The sequence below is a fragment of the Notamacropus eugenii genome, chromosome 3 (assembly GCF_028372415.1).
Source record: "Notamacropus eugenii isolate mMacEug1 chromosome 3, mMacEug1.pri_v2, whole genome shotgun sequence".
Lineage (NCBI taxonomy): Eukaryota > Metazoa > Chordata > Mammalia > Diprotodontia > Macropodidae > Notamacropus > Notamacropus eugenii.
Genome location: NC_092874.1, coordinates 329,475,894 through 329,500,536, shown reverse-complemented (window position 1 = coordinate 329,500,536; position 24,643 = coordinate 329,475,894). Strand labels below are relative to the sequence as shown.

The 24,643-nt window shown below is 37.3% G+C and overlaps 1 protein-coding gene across 14 annotated transcripts in view; it reads left to right on the top strand.

The window, feature by feature from the left end:
• AOPEP (aminopeptidase O (putative)) overlaps positions 1-24,643 on the top strand; it is a 553,954-nt gene that overhangs the window by 79,029 nt on the left and 450,282 nt on the right. For all 14 annotated transcript variants that reach the window (XR_011964391.1, XR_011964390.1, XM_072596916.1 and 11 more), the window contains 2 exons: positions 8,755-8,908; positions 19,436-19,684. Coding sequence is in view for 12 of the 14 variants with exons in the window: in XM_072596916.1 (XP_072453017.1) it covers positions 8,755-8,908; positions 19,436-19,684 (403 nt within the window). In the remaining 2 variants the exon portion in view is untranslated. The remainder of the gene's footprint in view (positions 1-8,754; positions 8,909-19,435; positions 19,685-24,643) is intronic.

Below are 24,643 nucleotides of genomic sequence, written 5' to 3'. Positions count from 1 at the left end.
AAAAAATACAGAAAAGAGCCCTGACCATAGAAAGCTACTGTAAGAAGAGGAAAGATCAATACACAGACCCAGAAGAGGACAACAGTGTCATAATACCTTGCATGCAAAGCCTCAAAAGGGAATATGAATTGAGCCCAAGTCCAAAAAGCCTTCTTGGAAGAGCTCAAAAAGGGTTTTAAAAATCAAATTAAGAAAAATAGAAGAAAAATTGGGAAAAGAAATGAGAGATATGCAAGAGAGAGTCCATAGCTCAGAAGAGGAAGAACAAAATTTGACTGAAGAAAACAACTCCTTAAAAAGTTGAATTGGCCAAATGGAAAAGGAATTACAAAAGTTAACTGAAGAAAACAATTCCTTAAAAATTAGAATTGGATGAGTGGAAGTTAATGACTCTATGAGACATCAAGAATCAGTAAAAAAAAAATAAATAAATAGAAGAAGATATAAAATACCTCATTGGAAAAAAAACTGACCTGGAAAATAGATCCAGGAGAGATAATTTAAGAATTATTAGTCTGCCTGAAAGTCATCATTAAAAAAAAAGAGCATGGACAGCATCTTCCAAGAAATTATTGAGGAAATCTGCCCTAAGGGCAGAGTAATAGTACGGATTTTCTAGAGTGCTCTTGCCAAGCCCAACCAAATGCCTGTAAAAATGGCTCTAAACAAATTCTGGAGCTACAGAACCCACAGAATGATGGAGAGAAGCAAATCTCCAGCCCAAGACAGCCTGAAAGGTTGCCAGAAAGTGTCTGTTGCACCATGATGGGAACAGAGAGCAAGTGCACAAAAGGGACCTGAGTAGGTGCTGGGGAGACCGAATCTCTCACACCTGTGGTAGTTTCCAGAATTCATGACCCCAAAACGCTGAGGATAAATTGGAAGGTCAGTGGGAAAAGTCTGTGGGACCAGTGCAGGAGAGTGGAGTGCACCAACCCCAGGGCAGCAGAGAAGGAAGGGGGCAGAGGAACCTGCAGCAGCCTCAGTAGCAGCAGGGGCAGATAGACCTCTGGAGAAAACTGAATGGTGATAGAAAGGAATATACCCTTTTCTCAGTGATACTTGGCAGCTACACAAAAATTGACCATGTATTAGAGCATAAAATCCTCACAATCAAATGCTGAAAGACAGAAGTATAAAATGCATCCTTTTCAGATTATGGTGCAATAAAAAATGATAAAGGCCCTTTGAAAAATAATTAAAAATTAATTATAAACTAAATAATCTAATCATAAAGAATGAATGGGTGAAATAACATATCATAGAAACAATCAGTAATTTAATCAAAGAGAATGACAATGATGAGATGACGTAGCAAAATTTATGGGATGTAGCCAAAGCAGTACTTAGGGGAAGTTTTATATCTCTAAATGTTTACATCAATAAGATATACAAATTGCAGATCAATGAGTTGGGCATACAACTCAAAAAGCTAGAAAAAATCCCCAAGAAAATACCAAAAATTCTGAGAATCAAAGAAGAGATTAGTAAAATTGAAATTAAGAAAGTCATTGAACTAATAAATAAAAACTAATAGCTGGTGTTATGGAAAAAACAATAGAATAGACAAATTTTTAGTTAATTTGATTACAAAAAAGAAAGAAGAAAAAAATTACCAGCATCAAAAATGAAAAAGGTTAATTCATTACCAAAGAAGAGAAAATTAAAAAAATAATTGGGAGCTATTCTGTCTAACTGTACCAGTAAATCTGACAATCTATATGAAATGGATTAATATTTACAAAAATCTAAATTTCTCAGATTACCAGAAGAGGGAATACGGTGTTTAAATAACTCTACTTAGAAAAAAGGAAATTGAACAAGCCATCAATGAACTCCCAAGAAAAAATTTCCAGGGTGAAATGGATTTACAAATAATTGTTTCAGACTCTTAAAGAAAATTAATTCCAGTACTGTCTAAACTGTTTGGAAAAATATGTTAAGGAGTTTGACCACATTTATTTGGTGATACAAATATGGTGGTGATATCTAAACCAGGAAGAGCCAAAACAGAGAAGATTATAGACCATTTTCCCTAACGAATATTGATGCAAAAATTTTAAATAAAATGTTAGCCGAAATTAGAACCATTCCTCATGTGGAAAATACACTATGACCAGGTGAGATTTATACTAGGAATGCAGGACTGGTTCAATATTAGGAAAACTATCAGCATTATTGACCATATCAGTAAGAAAATTAACAGAAATCATATGATTATCTCAGTAGACACAGAAAAAGCTTTTGACAAAATACAATACCCATTCCTATTAAAAACACTGGACAGCATAGGATTAAATGGAGTCTTCCTTAAAATGATAGGTAACATCTATCTAAAAGCATTCATAAGCATTATATATAATGGGAATAAACTAGAAACTTTTCTCATTAAGATCAGGGGTAAAACAAGGATGCCTGTTTTTTCCACTTTTATTCAATATCATACTAGAAATGTTAGCTTTAGCAGTAAGAGAAGAAAAAAGAGTTGAAGAAATTAGAGTAGGCAAAGAAGAAACAAAGCTGTCACTTTTTGCATATGATATGATGGTATACTTATGGAATCAACTAAAAAACTACTTGAAATAATTAACAGCTTTAACAAAGTTGCAGGATATAAAACAAACCCACATAAATCATCAGCATTTCTATATATTACCAACAAAGCCCCACAGCAAGAGATAGAAGGAGAAATTCCATTTAAAATAACTATGGGCAGCATAAAATATTTGGGAGTCTATCTGCTAAGACAAACCCAGGAACTACATGAACACTATTATAAAACACTTTTCACACAAATAGTATTAGATCTAAACAACTGGAAAAATATAAGTTGCTCATGGGTAGGCTAAACTAATATAATAAAAATGACAATTCTACCTAAATTAATTTACTTATTCAGTGCCATGCCAATCAAACTACCAAATTTTTATTTTATAGACCTAGAAAAAATAATAACAGAATTCATCTGGAAGGATAAAAGGTCAAGAATATCAAGCTAAAAAATGCAAAGGAAGGTGGCCTAGTCATACCAAATCTAAAACTATTATAAAGTGGCAATTATCACAACTTATCTGATACTGGCTAAGAAATAAAGTGGTGAATCAGTGAAAAGTTAGGTACACAAGGCATAGTAGTCAATGACTGTAGTAATCTACTATCTACTTTGATAAATCCAAAGACTCCAGCTTCTGGGATAAGAACTCACTCTTTGACGACTGCAGGGAAAACTGGAAAACAGTATGGCAGAAACTAGATATGGACCAGCATCTTACACTGTTTACCAAGATAAGATCAAAATGAGTACATGATTTAAACATAAAGGGTGATATCATAAGCAAATTAAGAGAACAAGGAATAGTTTACCTGTCAGATTTATGGAGAGGGAAAGAATTTATGACCAAACAAGTGATAGAGAACATTATGAAATGCAAAATGGATAATTTTGATTGCATTAAATTAAAAAGGTTTTGCACAAACAAAACCAATGCAACCAGTATTAGAAGGAAAGAAGGAAGCTTCCCAGTATTTCTGATAAAGGCCTCATTTCTTAAATATATAGAGAACTGAGTCAAATTTATAAGAATACAAGTAACTACTCAGTTGATACATGGTCAAAGCATATGGACAGGCAGTTTTCAGATGAAGAAATTAAGGCTATCTGTAATCATATGAAAAAATTCTCTAAATAGCTATTGATGAGAGAAATGCAAAATGAAACAACTCTAAAGTACCACTGCATTCCTATCAGATTGGCTAATATGACAGAAAAGGAAAATGATAAATGCTGGAGAAGATATGGGAAAATTGAAACACTAATGCATTGTTGGTAGAGTTGTGAACTGATCCAGCCATTATGGAAAGCAACTTGGAACTATGCCCAAAGGACAACCAAACTGTGCACACCCTTTGATCCATTACTAGGTCTGTATCATAAAGAGATCTTTAAAAAGGGAAAAGAATTCACATATACAAAAATATAGTAGCTCTTTTTGTGATGGCAAAGAATTGAAAATTGAGTGGATGCCTATCAGTTGGGGAATGGTTGAACAAGTTGTAGTATAATAATGTAATGGAATACCATTGTGTTATAAGGAAGGATGAGCAGGCAGATTTCAGAAAAACCTGGAAAGATTTACACGAACTGATACTGAGTGAAGTGAGCCAAACCAGGAAAACATTGTATAGAGCAACAGCATCATTGTGTGATGATCAACTATTATAGACTTAGCTCTTCACAGCTTACAGTGATCCAAGACAGTTCCAAACAACTCATGATGGAAAATGCTATTATCCATATCCAGAGAAAGAACTATGGAATCTGAAGGTAATTTGAGGCATACCATTTTCACTTTTTTGTTGTTGTTTTGTTTTTTTTTTCCCATGGCTTTTCTCTTTTCTTCTGATTCTTCTTTCACAACATAACTAATGTGGAAATATATTTAATATGGTTATACATGTATAACCTATATCAGATTGCTTATTGTTTTAGGAAGGGAGGAAGGAAAAATTAGAACTCAAAATGTTATAAAAATGAATGTTGAAAACTAACTTTAAATATAATTGGAACTCTTTGCAGATGATATGATGATATACTTAGAGAATCCCAGAGATTCAAGTGAAAAACTACTTGAAATAATAAATGACTTTGGCAAAGTTGCAGGTTACAAAATAAACCCGCACAAATCTTCTGCATTCCTGTGTATTAGCAACAAAATCCAACAGCAAGAGATAGAAAGAGAAATCCCATTTAAAGCTAGGGTAGACACTATAAAATACTTGGGAGTTTACCTGCCCAAAACAAACCCAGGGACTATATGAACACAATTAGAAGACACTTTTTGCACAAATAAAGTCAGATTTATGTGAGTGGAAAAGCGTCAGTTGCTCATGGGTAGGCCGAGTTAATATAATTAAAATGACAATTCTACCTAAATTAATTTACTTATTTAGTGCCATACCAATTAAACTATCAGATAATTACTTTCTAGAGCTGGATAAAATAATATCAAAATTCATCTGGAAGAACAAAAGGTCCAGAATATCAAAGGGACTAATGAAAAGAAATGGTAGGGAAGATGGCCTAGTGCTACCAGATCTCAAATTGTACTATAAAGCAGCAATTATCAAAACCACTTGGTATTGGCTAAGAAACAGAGGGGTAGAGAAGTGGAATAGATTTGGCACTCAAGACACAGTAGTCAATGCATGTAGCAACCTCCTGTTTGATAAACTCAAGGACCCCAGCTTCTGGGATAAGAACTCACTGTTCGACAAAAATTGCTGGGAAAACTGGTTAACGGTGTGGCGGAAGCTAGGCATAGACCCATGCCTGACACCATACGCAAGAATAAAGTCCAAATGGGTACATGATCTAGGTATAAAGATTGATACCATGGACAAACTGGAAGAGCAAGGAATAGTGTATTTATCAGATTTATGGAGAAGGGAATAATTTTTTACTAAAGAAGAGATAAAAAGCATTATGAAAAATGCAAGATGGATAACTTTGATTACATTAAACTGAAAAGTTTTTGCACAACCAAACCCAATGCAACCAAAATTTGGAGGGTTGTAGTAAATTTTTACAAATATAATTGGGAAAAAAAATACTGTTGGGGGGGGCGATAATCCAATGTCAGGAAAAGAAATAGACCTATATGTAAGAGAACTACAAAGAGGGGAAAATAACTTGTCCTTATGAACGCATAGGAGAATTCTATGAAACTTTTAGAGAATAATTAAGCATGCATATTACAAAAAGTATTCTCAAAAATTGAAAAAAACCTCACCCTGCCAGAATATTCTTATGAGATAAATATAATCCTAGTACCTAAATACCAGTGATGGATAAAATACAGAACTCTAGTTCAATATCATTTATAAATAGCAGTCAAAAATTTTGTGCAAAATCCTGTCAAATAGACTACAGTGATTTTCCTAAGAAATCATTCATTATGACCAAATAGAATTCATAACAGGGATGCAAGGGTGCTTCAACATTAGGAAAACAATCAACATTATTTATCATATTAAAACCAAAACATTCAAAACCACATGATTATCTTAATTTATGTGGATAAATCCCTTGACAAAGTACAACACTCATTTATACTAGAAGAAAAAAAAAGGTCTACAATGTATAGGCCCAGTGGGACCTTTCTGTAATAGTGTAAAAAAAAAAAATCTAATACTAAAATAGAGCATCATGTGGAATGAGTATGTCCTAGAACCTTTTCTGGGAAAAATGGGAGTAAAGTGGAGATATCCTCTCTCCCTTTTATCATTTGATATAATTCTGGAAATTCTAGCAACAGCAGTAAGAGAATAAAAAGAAATTATAGGCAATACAGTAGGTAAAGAGTAGATAAAATTAACTGTATTTGCTAGTGATATGAAAATATATTCAGAAAATCCTAGGGAATCAGCAGAGATACTAATTGAGAAAATTAATAAATTCATCAATTTCCACCTAAAAAAATAAACCCTAAAAAATCAGTAACATTTTTATATAATCATTATAAAACACGAGCCAATGATAAAAAGGAAAATCCCATTCTAATACCTAGAGAATGCATAAAGCATCTGGATTGAATTGATTTACTGAAGTATGAAACTTAAATGCTTCCTTAGAGATACAATTAATATACCTAGGAAGCAGTTGAATGGGAAAAAAGTCTCTTATCAAATTTTTTCTAATAAGGACTTGGTATCCAAAGATTTGGTATTTTGAGGTGCTGTGGGAACATAACACTGGTACATTTTTGGTGGAGTCATAATTCAGGACAGCAGTTCTGGATAGCAATTTGGAATTATGCAAATAATGACTAAAAAGTCCAATACTTTGATCCAGAGATTTCATTACTAGTTACATACCCCAAAGAGGTCACCGATAAGAAGAAAATCACCATATACACCAAACTAGTTATAGCAGTATTTTTTTTGTGATATCAAAAAATTAGAAACAGTGTTGATGCCCATCTATTGAGAATACCTAAACAAATTATATCATTCTAAATTCATCAATCTAATGGAATACTGCTGTGCTGTAAGAAATAATGAATGTGGTGAATACAGAGAAGCATGGGACAGGCAACGTGAATTAATGCAGAGTGAAGTAAGCAGAGCCAAGGAAAAAAAAATATATGTAGTAAACACAATAATTTAAACAGAACGAACAATCACACTCAAAATATAAAAAGTGAAAACTGTAAAAAAGGAGTGTAGCTTGTAAGAATTATTCTAGAAGACATTCCCAACCCAGTTCTTTCCAGAGATAGGATGTCCACACATGTTGCTCATTGTATCTGTTTTCAAAAATTTTCAATGTGTTCCTTTGTTATGCAGATTTCTCTTCTTTTTCTTTTTACATCTTTAAAATACATGTTATATGTGATGACTTTCTGGGAGGGAGAGTGAAAGGGATACTGGGGGAAAGTATGATAATATACAAAACAAAAGACATTCCTAATAACATTTAAAGTGTGGAAAACAAGAACTTTGATGTAAGAATTCTGATGAATGCAGTGATCAATCATGATTCCAGAGAGCCAAGATGAAGTACCTCCTGAGAGAAAGGTGGTAGATTCAAGATACAGAATTAAGCAAACATTTTTAACCATGTTCAACATGGGAATTAGTTTTTCTTGACTATACATATTTGTTAGAAAGGTTTTGTTTTCTTTTTTAATTCCCAATGGGGGTGAAGGGAGGTGGGAAAAAGAGAAAATACATTTTGTTGATTTAAAAATAAAATTAATTTTGAAAAAATAAAAGGCTTAAGCTTAGTATGTATCTCTGACATCAAGTTTGTAAGCCATAGGTACTTGGAATCCAAGATAACATCCTTTATCAGTAAGCACCCCAATATACACAGGGGGCCCTAAAGGAAAGGCAACTTTAGAGGGTTAACAATCACTTTAATCAAGTACATGTATCATTCCTTTACTCGAGCACATATATCATTTACCTGATTCAGGGGAGTTAGTACCCTGAACTTCCAAGAAAATACAGAGAAATTAAAAGTCAATAGATATGGCTTCCTCTGCCTGAATTCAGCAGATCGTTCCAACTGTCTGACCATAGTTACCAGAGAGGGAAGCATCCACATCTGGGTTTTCCAAGCTGGGTGGCTCCTTTAGCGGCTTTCTACAGTCCCCATCTGGCCAAACAAATACTTCCAGTCAGTAGACATCGCTTCCTCTGCCTGACCATAATTCAACAGACAGTCCAACTGTCTGACCATAGTTACCAGAGAGGGAAGCACTGACATCTGGGTTTTCAAAGCTGGGGGGACTCCTTAAAGCAGCTTTCTAGAATCTTTGTCTGCCACTTAAACCTTCTTACAAAAACTAAGCCCCAAAGTAAAACCTCATGCTCAGAGTATTTATACACTCTTCAGAGCCAGAGGGCACACCTTCTAACCCAATGCCTCAATAGAAAAAACAAAAAGTACTTGGGACATTCCTACAAAACAACTCCCCTAATCAAACTCCCCACTATGGGCAGGCCCATCCATGGGTGGGAAAGATCTTCTTTAATCACATTATTCAATCAGAGGCACTTTTATTAAACAAAAACATCAAAAGATCCTAATTGGATTTCCATCCCACATCCTTACAGTTGAAATGACTTGTAAGGAGCTCTTTTTATTGGCTTGTCATACTAACCTCTTCAGTTATGCTTACTGGAAAAGAAATAGAACTTTAGGACTGTTGTTCGTACTTATATGACCCAATGTTCTCATCTTGTTTGTAGGGCGCTTGAGCTGGAATTACTACGTAACCATGCCAATGCCAGCATCTACCTTCACGATTGCAGTTGGGTCCTGGAGAGAAGTGAAGCTGGAGCCCTGTTCATCAAATGAACTATCAGCGGTGACATCTTTTTCTTCTTCCAAGTCTGACTCTAGGTTGGTGCTTGGGTTCTTGCTGAATAATACATGCTTGAGGAGATAATATGACCATTTTTTTCTAAGCCATTATGAATGTGTCATCATAGCTAAGGAACTCTAACCCAAGGTTTGTTTAATAAGAACAGAATAAAATTCTACTTGAAAAATACAGAGTTAGTAGAAAGGGAAATGAATTTATTTCTTATGCAGAAATATATGTATGCAGTTTGTCCCAAAAGTTTTAGTGCAGGTTAAAAGTTTTACAGTTTAAACCTGCACACACTAAGCCTTTTAGGATATCCAGTACATCCATCCATATCTCCCTGGAGCCATGTAGAGGGCCTGTAAAGACAGGATTGCATAGTGGGATAGTCAGCCTTAGAGTCAGGAAGATCTGGGTTCTAGTCTTGCCAGACACATGCTGTCAATGACTGTGAACCTGGTGAAGTCACTTTATCTTAATGCTGAAGTGCTCCAAGTTTCTAATTTGCTGATTTTAACTGACCTGCATTGGGTTGAGGGAGCTCTCCAACTAGGAATTACCAACACCAATGAAATCACAGGTCTAGACTGATAATGGATGGATAATCTATGGAGATGGCCAGCATTTTTAAAAGTAAATATGCCACAGAATACTCTTGAAATTGAAATGTGTTGATGGAGTGGCACGTTTCAGTCATTCCGTGTTGTCAGCAGGACGACATGTAATGTTTGGTATTGGGAGCCCTTCAAAATTTGCTTACAACCTTTCTTTCCGGGCTTATATTACTTCCCCTCACACATTATGTTCTAGCTAAATTGGTCTAACTTACCTGTTCTTTGTGCATCACATTCCCTGTCTTTCCTTTTTGCCCTTGCACAGATTTTCCCAATTCCTGGAATTACTCCCTTCTACCTCCACCTCTTGATACCTTTAGATCTATTCAAGACTTTAGTGCTAAATTTGTTGTTGTTAGTCCATTCACCAGGGAGCCCAGGGGTGCAGTGAACAGAGCCCTGGGGCAGGGAGCCAGGAAGACTCCTCTTTCTGAGTTGAACTCCAGCTTCAGACACTTACTAGCTGGGTGACATTGGGCAAGTCACTCTACCCTGTTTGTCTTAATTTCCTCATCTGAAAGATGAACTAGAGAAGGCAATGACAAACCACTCCAGTATCTTTGCCAAGAAAACCCCAAATGGCGTCATGAAGTGTCAGACACGACTGAAATGACTCAACGACAACAATAACAGAAAATCCATTCACCATCTTCCTCCTTCCCCAAGGTCACTTTGTATATATCAGAAATTTATTTATTTGTGAATATGTAATGTCTTCCCAATAAAAGATAAGCTCCATAAGGATACATGCAGGATAAGTTGGAAATAATCAATAGATTGGAAACTGCTAGCATTCAGAGGGACTGTGAAAGGCTTTGTGTAGAAGGTGGGACTTTAACTGCAACTTAAAAAAGCCAGAGAATCCAAGAGGCAAGAGATGAGGAGGGAGAACATTAGAGACCTGGGGGTCAGCCAGAGAAGATGCCTAGAGCCAAGACATGGGGGGAAGAGAAAGAAAGAAAAAATTTATTTATTGAGCATCTACTATGTAGCAGGTACTGTGCTCAGCACTTTACAAATGTTGTCTCATTTGATCCTTACAACAGCCTTGAAAGGTAGGCTCTGTTATTATCTTCATTTACAGTTGAGAAAACTGAGGCAGACAGAGGTTAAGTGACTTGCCCTGGGTCACTCAGCTAGAAAGTATCTGAGGCTACATTTGAACTCAGATCCTTCCTGAAATCAAGTTCAGCACTCTGTCCACTGCTTAACCTAGCTACGTAGGTTGTATTGTGTGAGGAACAGCAGTGGAGGGCAGTATCATTGGATCAAAGAGTATGTTTGTGGGGGATGTAAGGTGTAATAAGATTGAAGAGATAGGAAGAGTCCAGGCTGTGAAGGGCTTTGAATGCCAAACTGTTTTGTAATTGAACCTTGAGGTGATAGGAAGCCGCTGGGAGCTTATTAAATGGAGTATGGAGGGATTGATGTGCCCTAGTCAGACCTGTCCTTTAGTAACATCTGTCTGACAGTCAAGTGGAGGGAGAGACTTCTGACAGGGAGACTGACCAGCAAGACTATTATAATCCAAGTGTGACATCTTTCACCAAGGTTGTGACAGTTTCAGAGGAGAAAAGGAAATATATAGGAGAGATATTAGGAAGATAAATTTGACCATACTTGGCATAAGATTGGATATGGGAAATGAGAGTAAGCAGTTAACAGTTGCACATAGGTTGCTATCCTGGATAACTAGAAGAGTGGTAGTGACCTCAACAGTAATTGGGAATTTAGTAAGAAAGGAGGGTTTGGGGGAAAAGATATTAAGCTGAATATTCAATATACTGAGTGTAAGACATCCAATTCAAGATGTCCTGTAGGCAGCATGATATGCAAAACTGGAGGTTAAAAGAAACACAAAAACTGGATAAATAGATATGAAGATCATTAGCATAGAAATGATAATTGAATCCATGGGAGCTGATGAGATCACTGTGAATAGCCAGGGGAAGACTCAAGACAGAGCCCTAGGGGACACTCACCATATTTGGGTATGACCTGTATGCAGATCCAGCAAAGGAGATTGAGAGGGAGTGGTCATTTAGATAGGAAGAAAACCAGAAGAAAACAGTGTTCCAGAAACCCAGAGGGAAGCGAGTGTCAGGGAGAAGAGATCGATCAGCAGTGTGAAAGGCTGCAGAGGGGTCAAGATGGATGAGGATTGAGAAAGGGCCTTTATATTTGGAAATAAGGAGATCATTTGTAACTTTGGAGAGAGGCAAATAGTGAGGCTGAGAGTTGAGAAGTAAGAGGAAAGGAAGAGAGATATGGGATTGTAGTCATTGAGGATGGTTAGAGCAAGTGAGGGTTTTTCTTGGGGGGGGATTTTATTAGATAATATTTCATTTTTTCCCAATTACATGCAAAATATTTTAAAACATTATTTTAAAATAATTTTGAGTTCCAAATACTATTCCTCTCTCCTTTCCCTCTCCCCTTCCAAAAATGATAAGCAATTTGATGTAGTTATACATGTGTAATCATATAAAACATATTTCCATATTAGTCATTCTATGCAAGAAATTACAAACCAAAGAAAAGAAAAGAAAGTGAAAAATATACTTTGGTCTGTATTCAGACTCCATCAGTTTTTTCTCTGGTGGTGTATAGTATTTTGCATCATGAGTTCTTTGGTATTGTCTTGGATCATCGTATTGCTGAGAATAGCTAGACCATTCATAGTTATCCATCACACAGTATTGCTGTTACTATGTATAGTGTTCTCCTGGTTCTGCTCACTTCACCCTGCATTGGTTCATGTGAGTCTTTCCAGATTTTTCTGAAATTATCTTCCTCATTATTTCTTATAGCACAATAGTATTCCATTATAATCATATGCCACAACTTGTTCATCCCTTCCCCAGTTGATGGGCATCCCTTCAATCTCTATTTCTTTGCTACCACAAAAAGAGCTGCTTCAAGTGAGACTTTTTGAGGAAGGGGAAGGCATGGGCATGCTTGTAGGCAATAAAGAAGCATCCAGTGGACAGGAAGAGAAAGAAGATAAATGAGTGAGTAGGGATGATGGATGTGACAGTCTTCTGGAGAAGATGGGAGGGAATAGGATTGGTTTTACAAGTAGAGGGGTAAGCCTTGTTAAGGAGGAAGGCCATCTACCTCATCATATGAGACATGGGTGAAGGAGGAGGTAGAAATAGAAAACATCTGAGTGACGTGAGATGAGGGAGCTCTCAGATAATGGCCCCAATTCAGGGTGATGGCATATTTTGATTCACAAAATCCTTGACTCCTTGCTACTCTTTCTAACAAAGGTACCCTTTAGTGCCAAATGTGGTGGTGTTTAAGATTATGTTCACATCTGGTCTCCTTTGCATTGCTCCTCCCACCACTTCATCCCATCGTAAGACCACCAAATCATTTCACATAAATGTAACTGTTACAGGGAGTCTAATGTGCTACAGGTTTTCTTTTGCTTAAAGTTTTCATCTGGAGTCCAGAAATTTGGCCAGAGTATTTATTGGTCACTGAACTTTTGATCACTCTTCATGTGGATTAAATTAAAGAAAAAACATTTTTTCTCCAAGATCAGCCCCATGAAATATCTAGCCCACTTTGGCTGAACATTTTGGTAAATAAAACAGTTGTAAGGCTGATAAAGTCCAAACTCTATTTATTTTATTGAATTTTATGAACAGAAATATATATGTACTAACCACCAGGAAATTCTTCTACTATGTTAAGCGCTGTAACACTTAAAAAAAAATAAAACATTTTCTTTACTTTAGACCCAGTTACCCAAAATGAGGCATGGGCGCTTAGATAAAATTCCCTAAAAGTCAAGAAAAATGATGAAAGTGGGAAAATCTAGATTATGAAAAAGTTTCAAAGGTATTGAAGTTATCATTGGGGTTTGGCATTGAGATTATGTCTTGGGAGTTAGTGAACAGTTAGCCCAATGTGAGCTAGCAATATAATTCTTATTTTGATCTTAATTTGCATTGAGGATGTCCAGATATATTGAAGTATTGCTCCTATTGTACTTTATCCTGGTCAGATTTGATCTAGAATATTGTACTCGATTCTGGGTACTGCCTTATAGAAAAGACATTATTAAGTTGGGGACTGTCCAGGGGAGAACTAGTAGAATGGGAAATAGTTTTTGCATTTGTGGCATATTAGGATTGTTTGAAAAAACTAGGAATACTTGGCCTGGAGACTTGGGGAAGACATCACTATTTCCAAATAAAACTCTACCCAACTTCCTTTTTCAATTTTATTTATTTTTATAATTTTTCTCATATTCAGCCAAATTGACTTTCTTGCTGACCCTCCATCTTACATCTCCAAGATTTTTACTGGCTGACATCTATATAAATACAAAGAATATAAAAATCCCTGCTCAAAAGAAGCTTACATTTTAATGGGGGAAACAAGTATGTGTATATACATGTACATATATGTATATACATGTATATACACACATGCATGCCTAGACACATGCACATGCATGTATATATATGTGTGATAATACATATGCATGCGTGTCAATTAAGAGATTTTTTGTAACTTTGGAGAGAGTACTTTCAATTGAATGATAATATTGGAAGCTAGTCTGCAAAGGGTTTAAAAGAGTGTAAAAGGAGAGGAAGTGGAGTCACTCAGTACAAAGAACTTTTTCAAGGAGGTTAGCTGTGAAGGGGAGGAGAAATATAGGATAACTTGCAGGGATGGTAGGATCAGCTGAGATTTCTTTAAGGGTGTAGGAGACCTCAGCATATTTGTAGGCAGTAAAGAAGGGAGTAGGTAAGAAGATATTGAAGATAAGAGAGAAAGTGGAGGTGATAAATGGAGCCAACCTGCTGGAGAGGATGGGAGGTTATGGGATCAAGGGTTTATACAGAGGGATTTTGCCTTGCCAAGGAGAAGGGCCACCTCTTCACCAGAGATCAGACTAAAGGAGAAGACAGTGGGGAGAGATGTCTGATTGATAGGAGATGAGATGGAAAGCAGGAGATCTTGATGAACAGCCTCCATTTTTTCAATTAGATGAGATTCTCGGTCATGAGTGTGGAGAGAGGGGGTGCTATGGGAGGCTTGAGTAGAGATGATATGGATTGGAAAAGTTGCTGTGGAGAATGGGATTGTGAATTGATAGGGAGGAGTAGAAGAATTTTCTTGTTGCAGTGAGGGTCCAGATGAGATTATGTAATATAATTTTGTAGAAGACTCAGTCTTCAGAAGTTTCATGATTTCTTCCAGCTCCATTCAGCAATATGTGAGTAGGAGCAAAGGAGGCAGATAGTTGGAGTAAAACAAAATTGGGGGTTCATTCACCAAATGGTTGAAATAGGAAATGGAGGAGATAGCCAATGTAGAGGTAATAGCCTGAGAAAGAACCCTCTGACAAATGGTTAGGAAAAGAATGGATGGGCCATGTTTTGAGTTTTTTATAAATTTCTCTATATAACCAAATCCCTGGCACCACTCCATGTGCTAGTAGGCCATCCTGTGGATGTGTTAGGGTGTTTGCTGCTACAGTCCTTAGTTAAGAGTTTCTAAGCAGCAGGTAGAGGTGATCCAGCTTCCCTACGCAGAATTAGGATTAAACAATACAGTACGGTTTTCTGACAATTCCTGTAGTTGAATAATGTTTTCTCACAAGGTAGAAGTTGGAGTAGACCCTTAATTGAATATAAAAGGAACTGAGGTAGCTCTAGAATTGAATCACAAGATAGAGTCAGTATGGTTTACTCTATTTCCATCACCACTTGCAATCTCCTCATTTCCGTTTCCCCTTATTCCCTCTTCTTCCTTCTCCCCTTTCCCTACTATTTCCTTGTTAAATGAAATATATTTCACCCCCCAACTATGTGTATTCTTTCTACCTTTGAACAGTTCAAATGAGAGTGAGATTCATGTGTTACCTATTCCCTTGCCCCTTCTTCCTTGTTTATATAGACATCTATTAACATACCTGAATTATGTAAAATAACTTCTTCCTCTACTTTTTCCCCTTAATGTATTCCGTTTCCTCTACTTTCCTTTTAAAACCACTCCCAGACCTATTGTCTTGTAAGACTCCCTCTGTTGATCCCTAATGATAATAGGATTCTGGGAAAACACATCATGTCCTCATATTAGCTTGTCTCATAGCAGGCAGGAGCAGGAGGGAAGTATGGGAGCCTGGTCAGGAGGAGAGGTGCTCTCCCTATGCTGGAGAAGACCTTGGAGGCAGGAGGTGCATGTGTTGTTTCACTCTATGTATCTTGGGTTAATTCACAATTCATACCTTAAACTTTGGGATTCATAGGCACAGTCACTATCTCAGTATGCTGCGGTATGGCAATCTGGCTTCTTCTTCTACCATTTTGCTGAACCTGCTCTTTGTTATTGCTTCCTAAAACCATTGGATCTGGCTCTTTTTCTCTTCCCTCATCTTAATCTTTCTGTAGTATTGTACAGTTTTGAACTCATATCCTATTCCTACACTCTCTTGGTTCTCTGGACACTGTTATCCTCTGACTTTCTTCCTACCAACTAATTTTCCTCAGTCCCCTTTGCTTATTCTTCTCCCTCCCCCTCTCTACCTCCCCTTCTCCCCATTATAGATGTCTCTACTTCTCCACCTACAGCTTTCTTCTCTCTTCATTCTTTCCTTTAGAACAGAGGTGTCAGACATGCCAACACTCCCTAGTGTGACTAACCAGATAAAAGGGTAATTGAAAAACATCTAACAAAGTAAATAAAAATACAATAGACTATAAATAATGTTATATGTGATTTTCTAAGTCAATATGTGTGGCTGTTGAAAGATGAAATGACTGAGGAAACAAAAGTTCAAATTTCTGAGCATATTGATTTATTAAACAACACATACCAACTGCCCCCAAAATTGGATCTAGTAGCCTTCTTCAGCTTTGGCACCAGACTCCAAATATAGGGGGAGACAGATTTTTACACATTAAAAATAAGTAATCAATAAGACCAATTAACCAGAAAACAAAATTTAGGTAATCCTATTTCCAATTGGAAAAAAAGATTAGGAACTTTCTGAGTTGGAAGGGGGAAAGTGAACAGGTGCAGTTCCCTTAATTCACAGAAGAGATGTCTCACTCCCTGCAAGTGTCTGCTTTCAATCAAAAGAGCATGGAAATAATAACTGATTGATCAGTATGGGACCAGTTTTCAGATAAAACAAATGGGTTTCCTCAGATGTGTAATTTTGAGAAAACTCCTTGCATCAGTCTTCAGATCTGACCGTGTTTCTGTTCAGCATAACCTAGGTCCTTAATTAAGTCTGTAATCAGCAGGTAGAGGTGATTCAGTTTCCGAGCCATATAGGGGTAGGTTCAAACAGTATAATAAAGTTTTCTCACAATTCCCACCATTGAGTAAAAGTGTTCTCACAAGACAGAAGTTGGAGTAGACCCTTAATTGAATTTAGAAGGTACCGAGCTGGATCCACAATTGAGTCACAAGATGGAATCAATGTGGTTCACCCAGTTGCCTCAGTTCCCTCACATGCAGCTTCAGAGATCCTTATGGATCCTTAGTGGCCAACTGCTATTTGAGTTGGATACCTCTACTTTAGTGATTTCATATACTTTTATGATTTTGCTTATTATTTGCATATGGAGTACTGCCAAAGCTATCCCTTTAGTCATGAACTCAGTTCTGATTTTCCTGCCATTTACTAGATATTTCTACCTTGATTTCCTGGTTGCATCTCACAATCAGTATGTCTAAAGGATCTTCCTTTTAAAACTTCAAAAATCTGTCCATCTTTCCTAGTGATAATGATCAGTCAGTCAATCAGCAAGTGTTTATTAAGTGCCAACTCTATGCCAAGCACTGTATTGGATATTTGGAGTACAAACAAAACAAAGCAATCTAGGAATGGAGACTAGATCTTTGCTTTTACTAGTCAGGGAACTCTGAAAGGATGAAACTCCCTCTGTGCAGGTAGATCAGCACCTTGTTAGTAATTTACATAGACTTTGAGAGGGTTAGAGCCCTGAGAGGTAAGTGGCTACATCCAAAGTGGGACTTGATGTTAGTTTTTCCTAATTCCAAGGCCAGTCCTCTATCCATCATGACAGGCTGCTTCTTACATTCCTTTTACCTCCCCTATTTTTTTGATGACATCATTTTACCAATCATACAAAGCTTAAAACTTCATAAAGTTATCCCTTCTTTCTGTTAGCTCTCCATATCTCCCATTTGCTAATTCCTGTGAATTCCACATCTACGTCTTTTGCTTCCATCCCTCCTTTTCCACTTCATCACCCAAGTTCATATCCTTATCTTTCTAAAGTAAGTTTTGCTGTCTTATATCACATTCAATCACCAAACATTTGTTAAGGGTTTACTATGTCCCAGGCCCTGTCTTGAGAACTGAGGATAAAAAGAGATAGATAGATGGATAGATGGATAAAGATGGAGATAGAGACAAAATAAGTAGGTATATACAAGACATATAACTTGAGAATGCATGTGTCTGTCACCCTTAACACTTTCCCTAAGAAGGAACTCATAACTTAGTCTTTGTGTTTGAGCTAGATTTCAGTATTCATACATTCATCCTTATCCCAGATGAAGTTTCATGCATCACCACTCTTTGTTTCCGACTAGGGCAGGAAGCTGACTGTCTTTTACCACTTGATTTCGGTGATGGGTGAGGTTTATTTATATAGCTGATATATGAGTCTCCTGGAGCTGGACTTGGGTGGATAAAAGGCATTTCATAAATGCAGGGCTCATTGTAGCTCGGCTGAAAACAACTGGTGGTAGTCAGATGGTACAGGCTGAGCCCTGGTCTGTTTCTTTGAAGTGTTTGCATTGTCAAGCCTTTATTAGAAGTTGATTGAAAATGACTGTGTCAGAAGTGGCTCCCATGTTCCTTCTTTAATGGAAATACCGTTTAGTGGCTTTTGGAAAGAGCATGCAGGTTTCTTTTCAGGAAAAAGGCTTGTGTCCATTTGAAAAAGACCATACCTGCATTAATTTGGTTAATTGTTACAAATGACTTCTAGGTCTTTTTTTATTCCAGGAAATTTCAGAATGGAATCTTTAGTTTGCTATCTACTGTCTCTTTTTCTTTTCTTTTGGGTTACATAGTGAGTGGGATAGACTTAGTAAAGACTCCTCAGATTGTAATTTTTCTCCCAGGGGTGAGGTAAGGCCTAAAGGCTCAAGGTTACAGTATTTTTAGAATAGAATAGTTCCATATAAGGATATAAAAGTGTGTAGTGTATTAGGGTCTCAATGATTGGACAAAACTTACATAATTCCTTGATGTCTTCATTTCAAAAGGGATTGGTTATATTTCGTGTCTAGAATGTAAGACCATATTCTCAGCTAATGAGGATAATGGTCAGTGGGGGGAGGAGGGACTTGCATTAGGGTCTATATAAATCACTGTCCTTTTCTTTGTCTTCGGCTTTCCTACTCCTACAGGTAAGCCCTGCTTCTCGAGAATCGAATAAATCACTTTTCTGTCATCACTTTGAGAGGCCTCTGAGTAATTGATTTATGTAGGGACCTGAGCCATCCCACACACATAGTATACACTACTTCTAAGAAATTCTTCCTATAGTGGGAGTTAAAAGTACGTCACTGAAGACAGAATTTGTTCCCGCCTTTTAGTTTTTTTCCTTTGAATTCATTTGAACCTTAGGATCCTTCCCCTCCCCTCCCCCATTTATTATCAACAAGGTTTTCGACTTTTCACTTAGCTTGAATTGAAGTAACTAAATCAATTCCACTTAAGCACATCAATAATGTTGATACCCTGTATTTTTTTTTAGCTATTGTCTTGACATAAAGAAAACCAAGACTACAAATGAGATGTCTTTTCTGGAAGCCCATATGTACTATTGCCTCTTAGGGACTGTGTATGTTATCTACAAATACTACTTTCTTCCAATACAAATACTAACCTCATCATCAGATTTTCCACAAAATTTCCTTATTTTATGCCCCACTCAGGTGTGCCAGTTGGGTGTGTGGTCACATGGAGTACCCCTGCCACTTCCAGAATCCTGGTGCTGCTTCTCAAGCAATTATTCCTTATCGGGTGTTTGCCCCAGAATGTCTTCAGCACTGCTGTGAAGAGAACCTGCTTCAGCTGATTCCTCAATGCCTCTCAGCAGCACATTCAACCCTGGGAACTCACCCTTTCTCCAGGCTTGATGTGCTAATTGTTCCTGCCAATTTTGCAAGTCTGGGAATGGCCAGGTAATTTACCTTTTTTTTTGGAAAATCTGGTTTGTGAATCCATGTTCCATGTAATTCTTCCACTTGAGATATTTTCATCAACGCAGGAATGAGCAGACCTTCTTTCAGATGATGGAATTAGGTACTTCTCGTATTTAGTTGGCATTGTCATCTCTGCCTCTGTAGCCTCATGTAGACTTAGTTACCAGTTGCTCTTGTATTTTTAGGCCCTGCAAAGGATCAATGGTTGGGTGATGGTGGAGTCATTCTGGACTTCCTTAAACACAGAAAAGCCCACACAGCTGCTAAGATTTTAGAACATATTGCATCTCACAGAGATTTATTCTGGATTATGCTCGGTTTATGATTAAGGTTAATTTAGGTGGTTGGGGCATGATGCTCATGAGACCAAGGTCATGGCTTTAAGCTCTGTGCATGCTATTTAGTTTTAGTTAGTTGTATGGCCGTACCCTAACCCTGGCCAGCTGTCTCTTGAATTCATGCCATTGCTTAAGGACAACTATTGGAGAGTGCTCTATTTTTGAGAGAATGTAAGATGGATTCATCTAAATGTATCATCACTACTGGGAAAACAGCTCAAGATACATGCCTTACTAATGGCGATCCAGTAACAGCATCTTTGTGTATGAAAGACAGCATTATGACACAGAAAACCAAGTCATACCAACTCAACTTTGATTTATTTACACCTAAATTTGTTTACATCTAACTCCATTTAGTAACACCAGTTTCCATTCAGTGGTTACGGATTGCGTGACACTCAGCAAATTGGTATTTGAGCAAGGGTTTTTATTTTATGTGGTTAGGCATCTGTTTGCAGATCATAAGTCATTAATGGGGCGTATGCTTTATTAAGGCTATGAAAAGTAAGCTCATCAAAACAGGTGACTTTATGTCTTCTCCATTACTCAAAGGAAGGGTTTCTTCTTGATGCTAATTAATTTTCATGCCCTTTGCATCTGTCATTTGCAGTATTTTGCCTCAAAATTATCCAGATTCTTGGCAGAAACCATGAATGTTAAAGAATTAACCAGAATATTTACCTTTGAGGTTTATTAGATACTTATGCTTTTTTTTTAAACTTGGCTCAAAGGTCTTAATCTCTAAAGTTTTAGGAAAGTGGATTTTTTAATTCCTTATTTGCTGAAATAATTAATATGCAAAAACTGAAATAATGTACTTTGATCATGTATGTCTCCTACTTGACCTACATAACTATATTAAGAATTTAGTTTAATTGTAATGAGAAAATGTTCATTGATAACTATTCTCCTCATTTCCTTCTGAAGTCTTTGAATTAGGGAAATATTGAAGATGGAAATCTCCTGATTAAATATCTCCCATTTTTACATTTTTTTGAGACAACTTTGCCCGTTTTTATCTTTTTTGAAACTCATGATAGTTACAATGGCTCTCAACACACCTACTAACAGTGTTTCAAATCTGACTTTAGAAAATTGAAGAAAGGGCATAAAAAAAGAAAAAGAAAATAGATTGCTTTATTGTGTCCATCTCCATTTTCTTTCTAAGTCTGTCAAAGACAGAATTTGTTGACCATCAGGCCCATGCTGCAGAGCTTTTCTCTTCAGGTTAATGTGCCCAGACAGGTGATCCATGGTTTGCTGCTTTTTTTTTTAAAGGTGTTTTGAGTGATTTAATGCTAAACTGTGTATTTTTAAAGTGTGCCTGTGTATCCTGAAGGCAGATGGTATGGGTGACAAATGCCAAAAATGTCATGATAATAACAACTTTGGATAAAAGCAGTCTTGTTACAGCTAAGAAAGAAAACAATTTTAAGAATTTGTGGTAGAGCCCCAAATGTCCTGTATTGTTTTTCTTTTTAGACTGTGGAAATTAACTTCATTCTCATTTTAATGTTTTCTTGGACTTGTTTAATAGTCACTATATTTGAGTCAGATAGTGGTAATTACGGTACTTTCTGTTGGAAGTTACAGGGCACACTTGATTTTTCTTACTTCTGGCTTTTTGAGGTAGTTCCTCTTATTTATCTTGGATATTTCAGGACTTATGCACCTCAGTCCACAGGCCACCAAAAGGAATTGTGACTGACCTTTCTACTGGGGGTCAGTTATTTTGTTCTGTTTGCAATGAAAGATGCTACTGTACAGGAAAGGTTGAAGAATAAAGAGCCTTTACCATGTATAGAATTAAAACAGAGGAAACCCCAGAATTAAGATTATCCATCCACAAAGACCTTAGGATATTCCCTTGAACTTCCTGTTCAACTGTTTATTGTAATACTCCTGAGGCATCAAAGAATGTTTTTTGGTGCATGAAACAACTTGTCCCAGAGTTCCTGTTATATATAAACATGTATATAACACTATAAACTCTTTGCTTCTGCATTTTTTGTTGTTGCTTGGCCTTATTCATGATAAATGTGATTTTCAGACCCCTTTTTGGTGAGTGGAGTGAACATTCTCATGTGAACTAAAGAGGGGAAATTAATAGTCTTTCAAGGTTTTGCTCTTCTTGGGTGTTATCCTCAGTGATTTCACTGTATTTTAAAAATGAATATCGTAGTTTGTTTGCGTAAGCATGAAACTTTTAATGAATCTGTTCTTGACTTGGTCTTGCTCTGTTTTTAAGATATGGAAAAAACAACTTTTCATCTGTAATCTGAATAAAAAGCAATCTCAACATCAGTTAATAAGTAAATACTGTCATAAACAATCCTGCTAAGCTTTTGAGCTTTTAAACACTAATAGCAAATTGAACAAACATATACTTTCTACTTAAAGTGTTGCCTTTGTTGTTTCTTAGTAAAATGGTCACAGCCATTTTACTGGAAGGATCATCATTGATGACTTGCAGCTCATCCAAGCAGTGTCAGTTAAGCATCCATGTCTTCTCTGTGGAACTGTGGGACTGGAAGAGCCTTAGCCTAGCCTGTTACCATTAGGAAGTGGGAATGGGTCCCAGGGACCACATGGAACTGGGATTCTACATTTCTGGCCTCAGGGTGGAGGGGGAAGATCAGAATCCAACCAGGAGGAGCAAGGGGGAAAGGGTCATTGGTAGAAAGGTCTCAGGAGAGGGGCCTCTGCTGGTAGCTGTTCACATTAGTGTTCAGTGGAGTGGTGAAACGAAGGGGGAAGGATGCCCCTGCTGGCAGTTCTTCCTGATCAGCTGCCCTGGTTGGGATCTTGAAAAGAATACATGAGAAGAATTCATCAGTCTTACAGTATTTGTGGAAATAGGTATAATGTTAATGGAATAATAGGCTATAACTAGATTTATAATTATTGCCTTAAAATGTAGCACCTCAACCCTACTTCTGCATTTATTTATAATAAATGCTTTGCTTCACTATTTATCTTTCAGCAGCTCTTATCTGTCACCTGGTTAAATAGGTTTGTGCAGCTGCCTAATTAACTATGGATTCACCCAGGCAAGTTCTTTTTGCTCTTTTGCTCCTGGCCTAAGCATCTCTCCAAGAGAGATTTACTGCAAGCATAGTCTTACGTGAAGAACACTGAATCCGGAACCATGGCCTCAACTGTTCTGCCTCGCAGGACTTGGCTCTGTCAGGCTGTTGAACTGTGACCCCTGTTGAGAGTAGAGGGGATGCTGACCAGGTAGCGTGACAGTTCGATGACTTGCAAGTTAGATCTTCCTGGTGACCTAATGACCCTGCTCTTTGTCTTTCAGCATTACTTACCCATTGAGGTTTCCCTAGTATTCTTAAGTTGTTAGCTTCTTCCTTAGACTTCCTGATGGTTAAGGGCTTTCATGTGTTATAGGGATGAGAAGGTATCTGCAAATCCTTCAAATCCTAAAAAGCAAACTTTAAAGTACAGCTCCTTAACTTAAATCTATATATATCTCCAGGATCTACTATGTACATATATACATAGGGACCTTAGTCCCCAGTTGTCTCTTCTATACCTACATGACTTCACTAGGCCAATAGATGGAATCAGTAGACTGGCACGTTCCACTTGGGGTGCCCTCATGTATGATGCAGCTCCATCCCAAGAGCACTGTAAGTTCTGAGAAGCTCTCATAGTGAGACTTTGCAGATCTCCTCACATAACAAACATTTGTTAAGAGCCAATGCAGCCTACAGATACCAGCTAGCTTCCAAAACCACCTGATAGTCCAGCACATTCATTCCTAAGAAGAAGGAGAACTTGTTCCAGTCCTCATCATTCACATGTCCTGTAGAAATAGTTAGATGCCCTTTGTCTTACTGTGCCATTCCTCACTGGTTTTGGAGACATCCTTACCTGTCCCTCTTCAGGAGTCTTGGCATTTCCCTTTAAAATCTCAGCTGAGGATAGTCTGAGACTTTTGGCTATGTTGTCCTAGCAGCCCTGCCTCTAGAATGTGAAAACTACAGGAGTTGGGAGACAAGCACTGTATCTTAGAATTGCTGGGGGTATGTTGAGAAACTGTCCTGAACAGTCCGTGCCAACCCTACGCTGCAGCAAGGGTTTTAAGGGTATCTGGGACCCTCGTTGTCTTTAGCCAACCCTATGTGAAGGTAAGAAAACTTTTTGCTTTATGTTTGTTCCAATGGCTGTGGACTTATCCTGAGACCTGTGTGTTGTATAACAAAAGATGAAAAGCAAACATACGTGTGTGTGTGTGTGTGTGTGTGTGTGTGTGTGTGTGCTCTTTCATTTTCAGGTCTTTTTCATTTAATAATTCATTCAGAAAGCTACAGCTACATAACAAAATTAGTAAACAGAGAGCTTTAAAAATCATTATCACTTACTTAAAGGTCCACAATAGAGGAAAACCATGTCAACCCATGATAAATTGCTTGTTTTTCTTTGACCTGATTGCATAACCAGCGGCCTCTAAATGTTGTAGAGGACTCCTGGCTAGTTCCTGTCTATTGCCAGTGCAGTTTTCTGAAGTACTTCAGTTTGAGGATAAACTGTGTGCAGGCACATGCCCAAGGACAGACTTAACCAGCCCCTTACCCTCTTT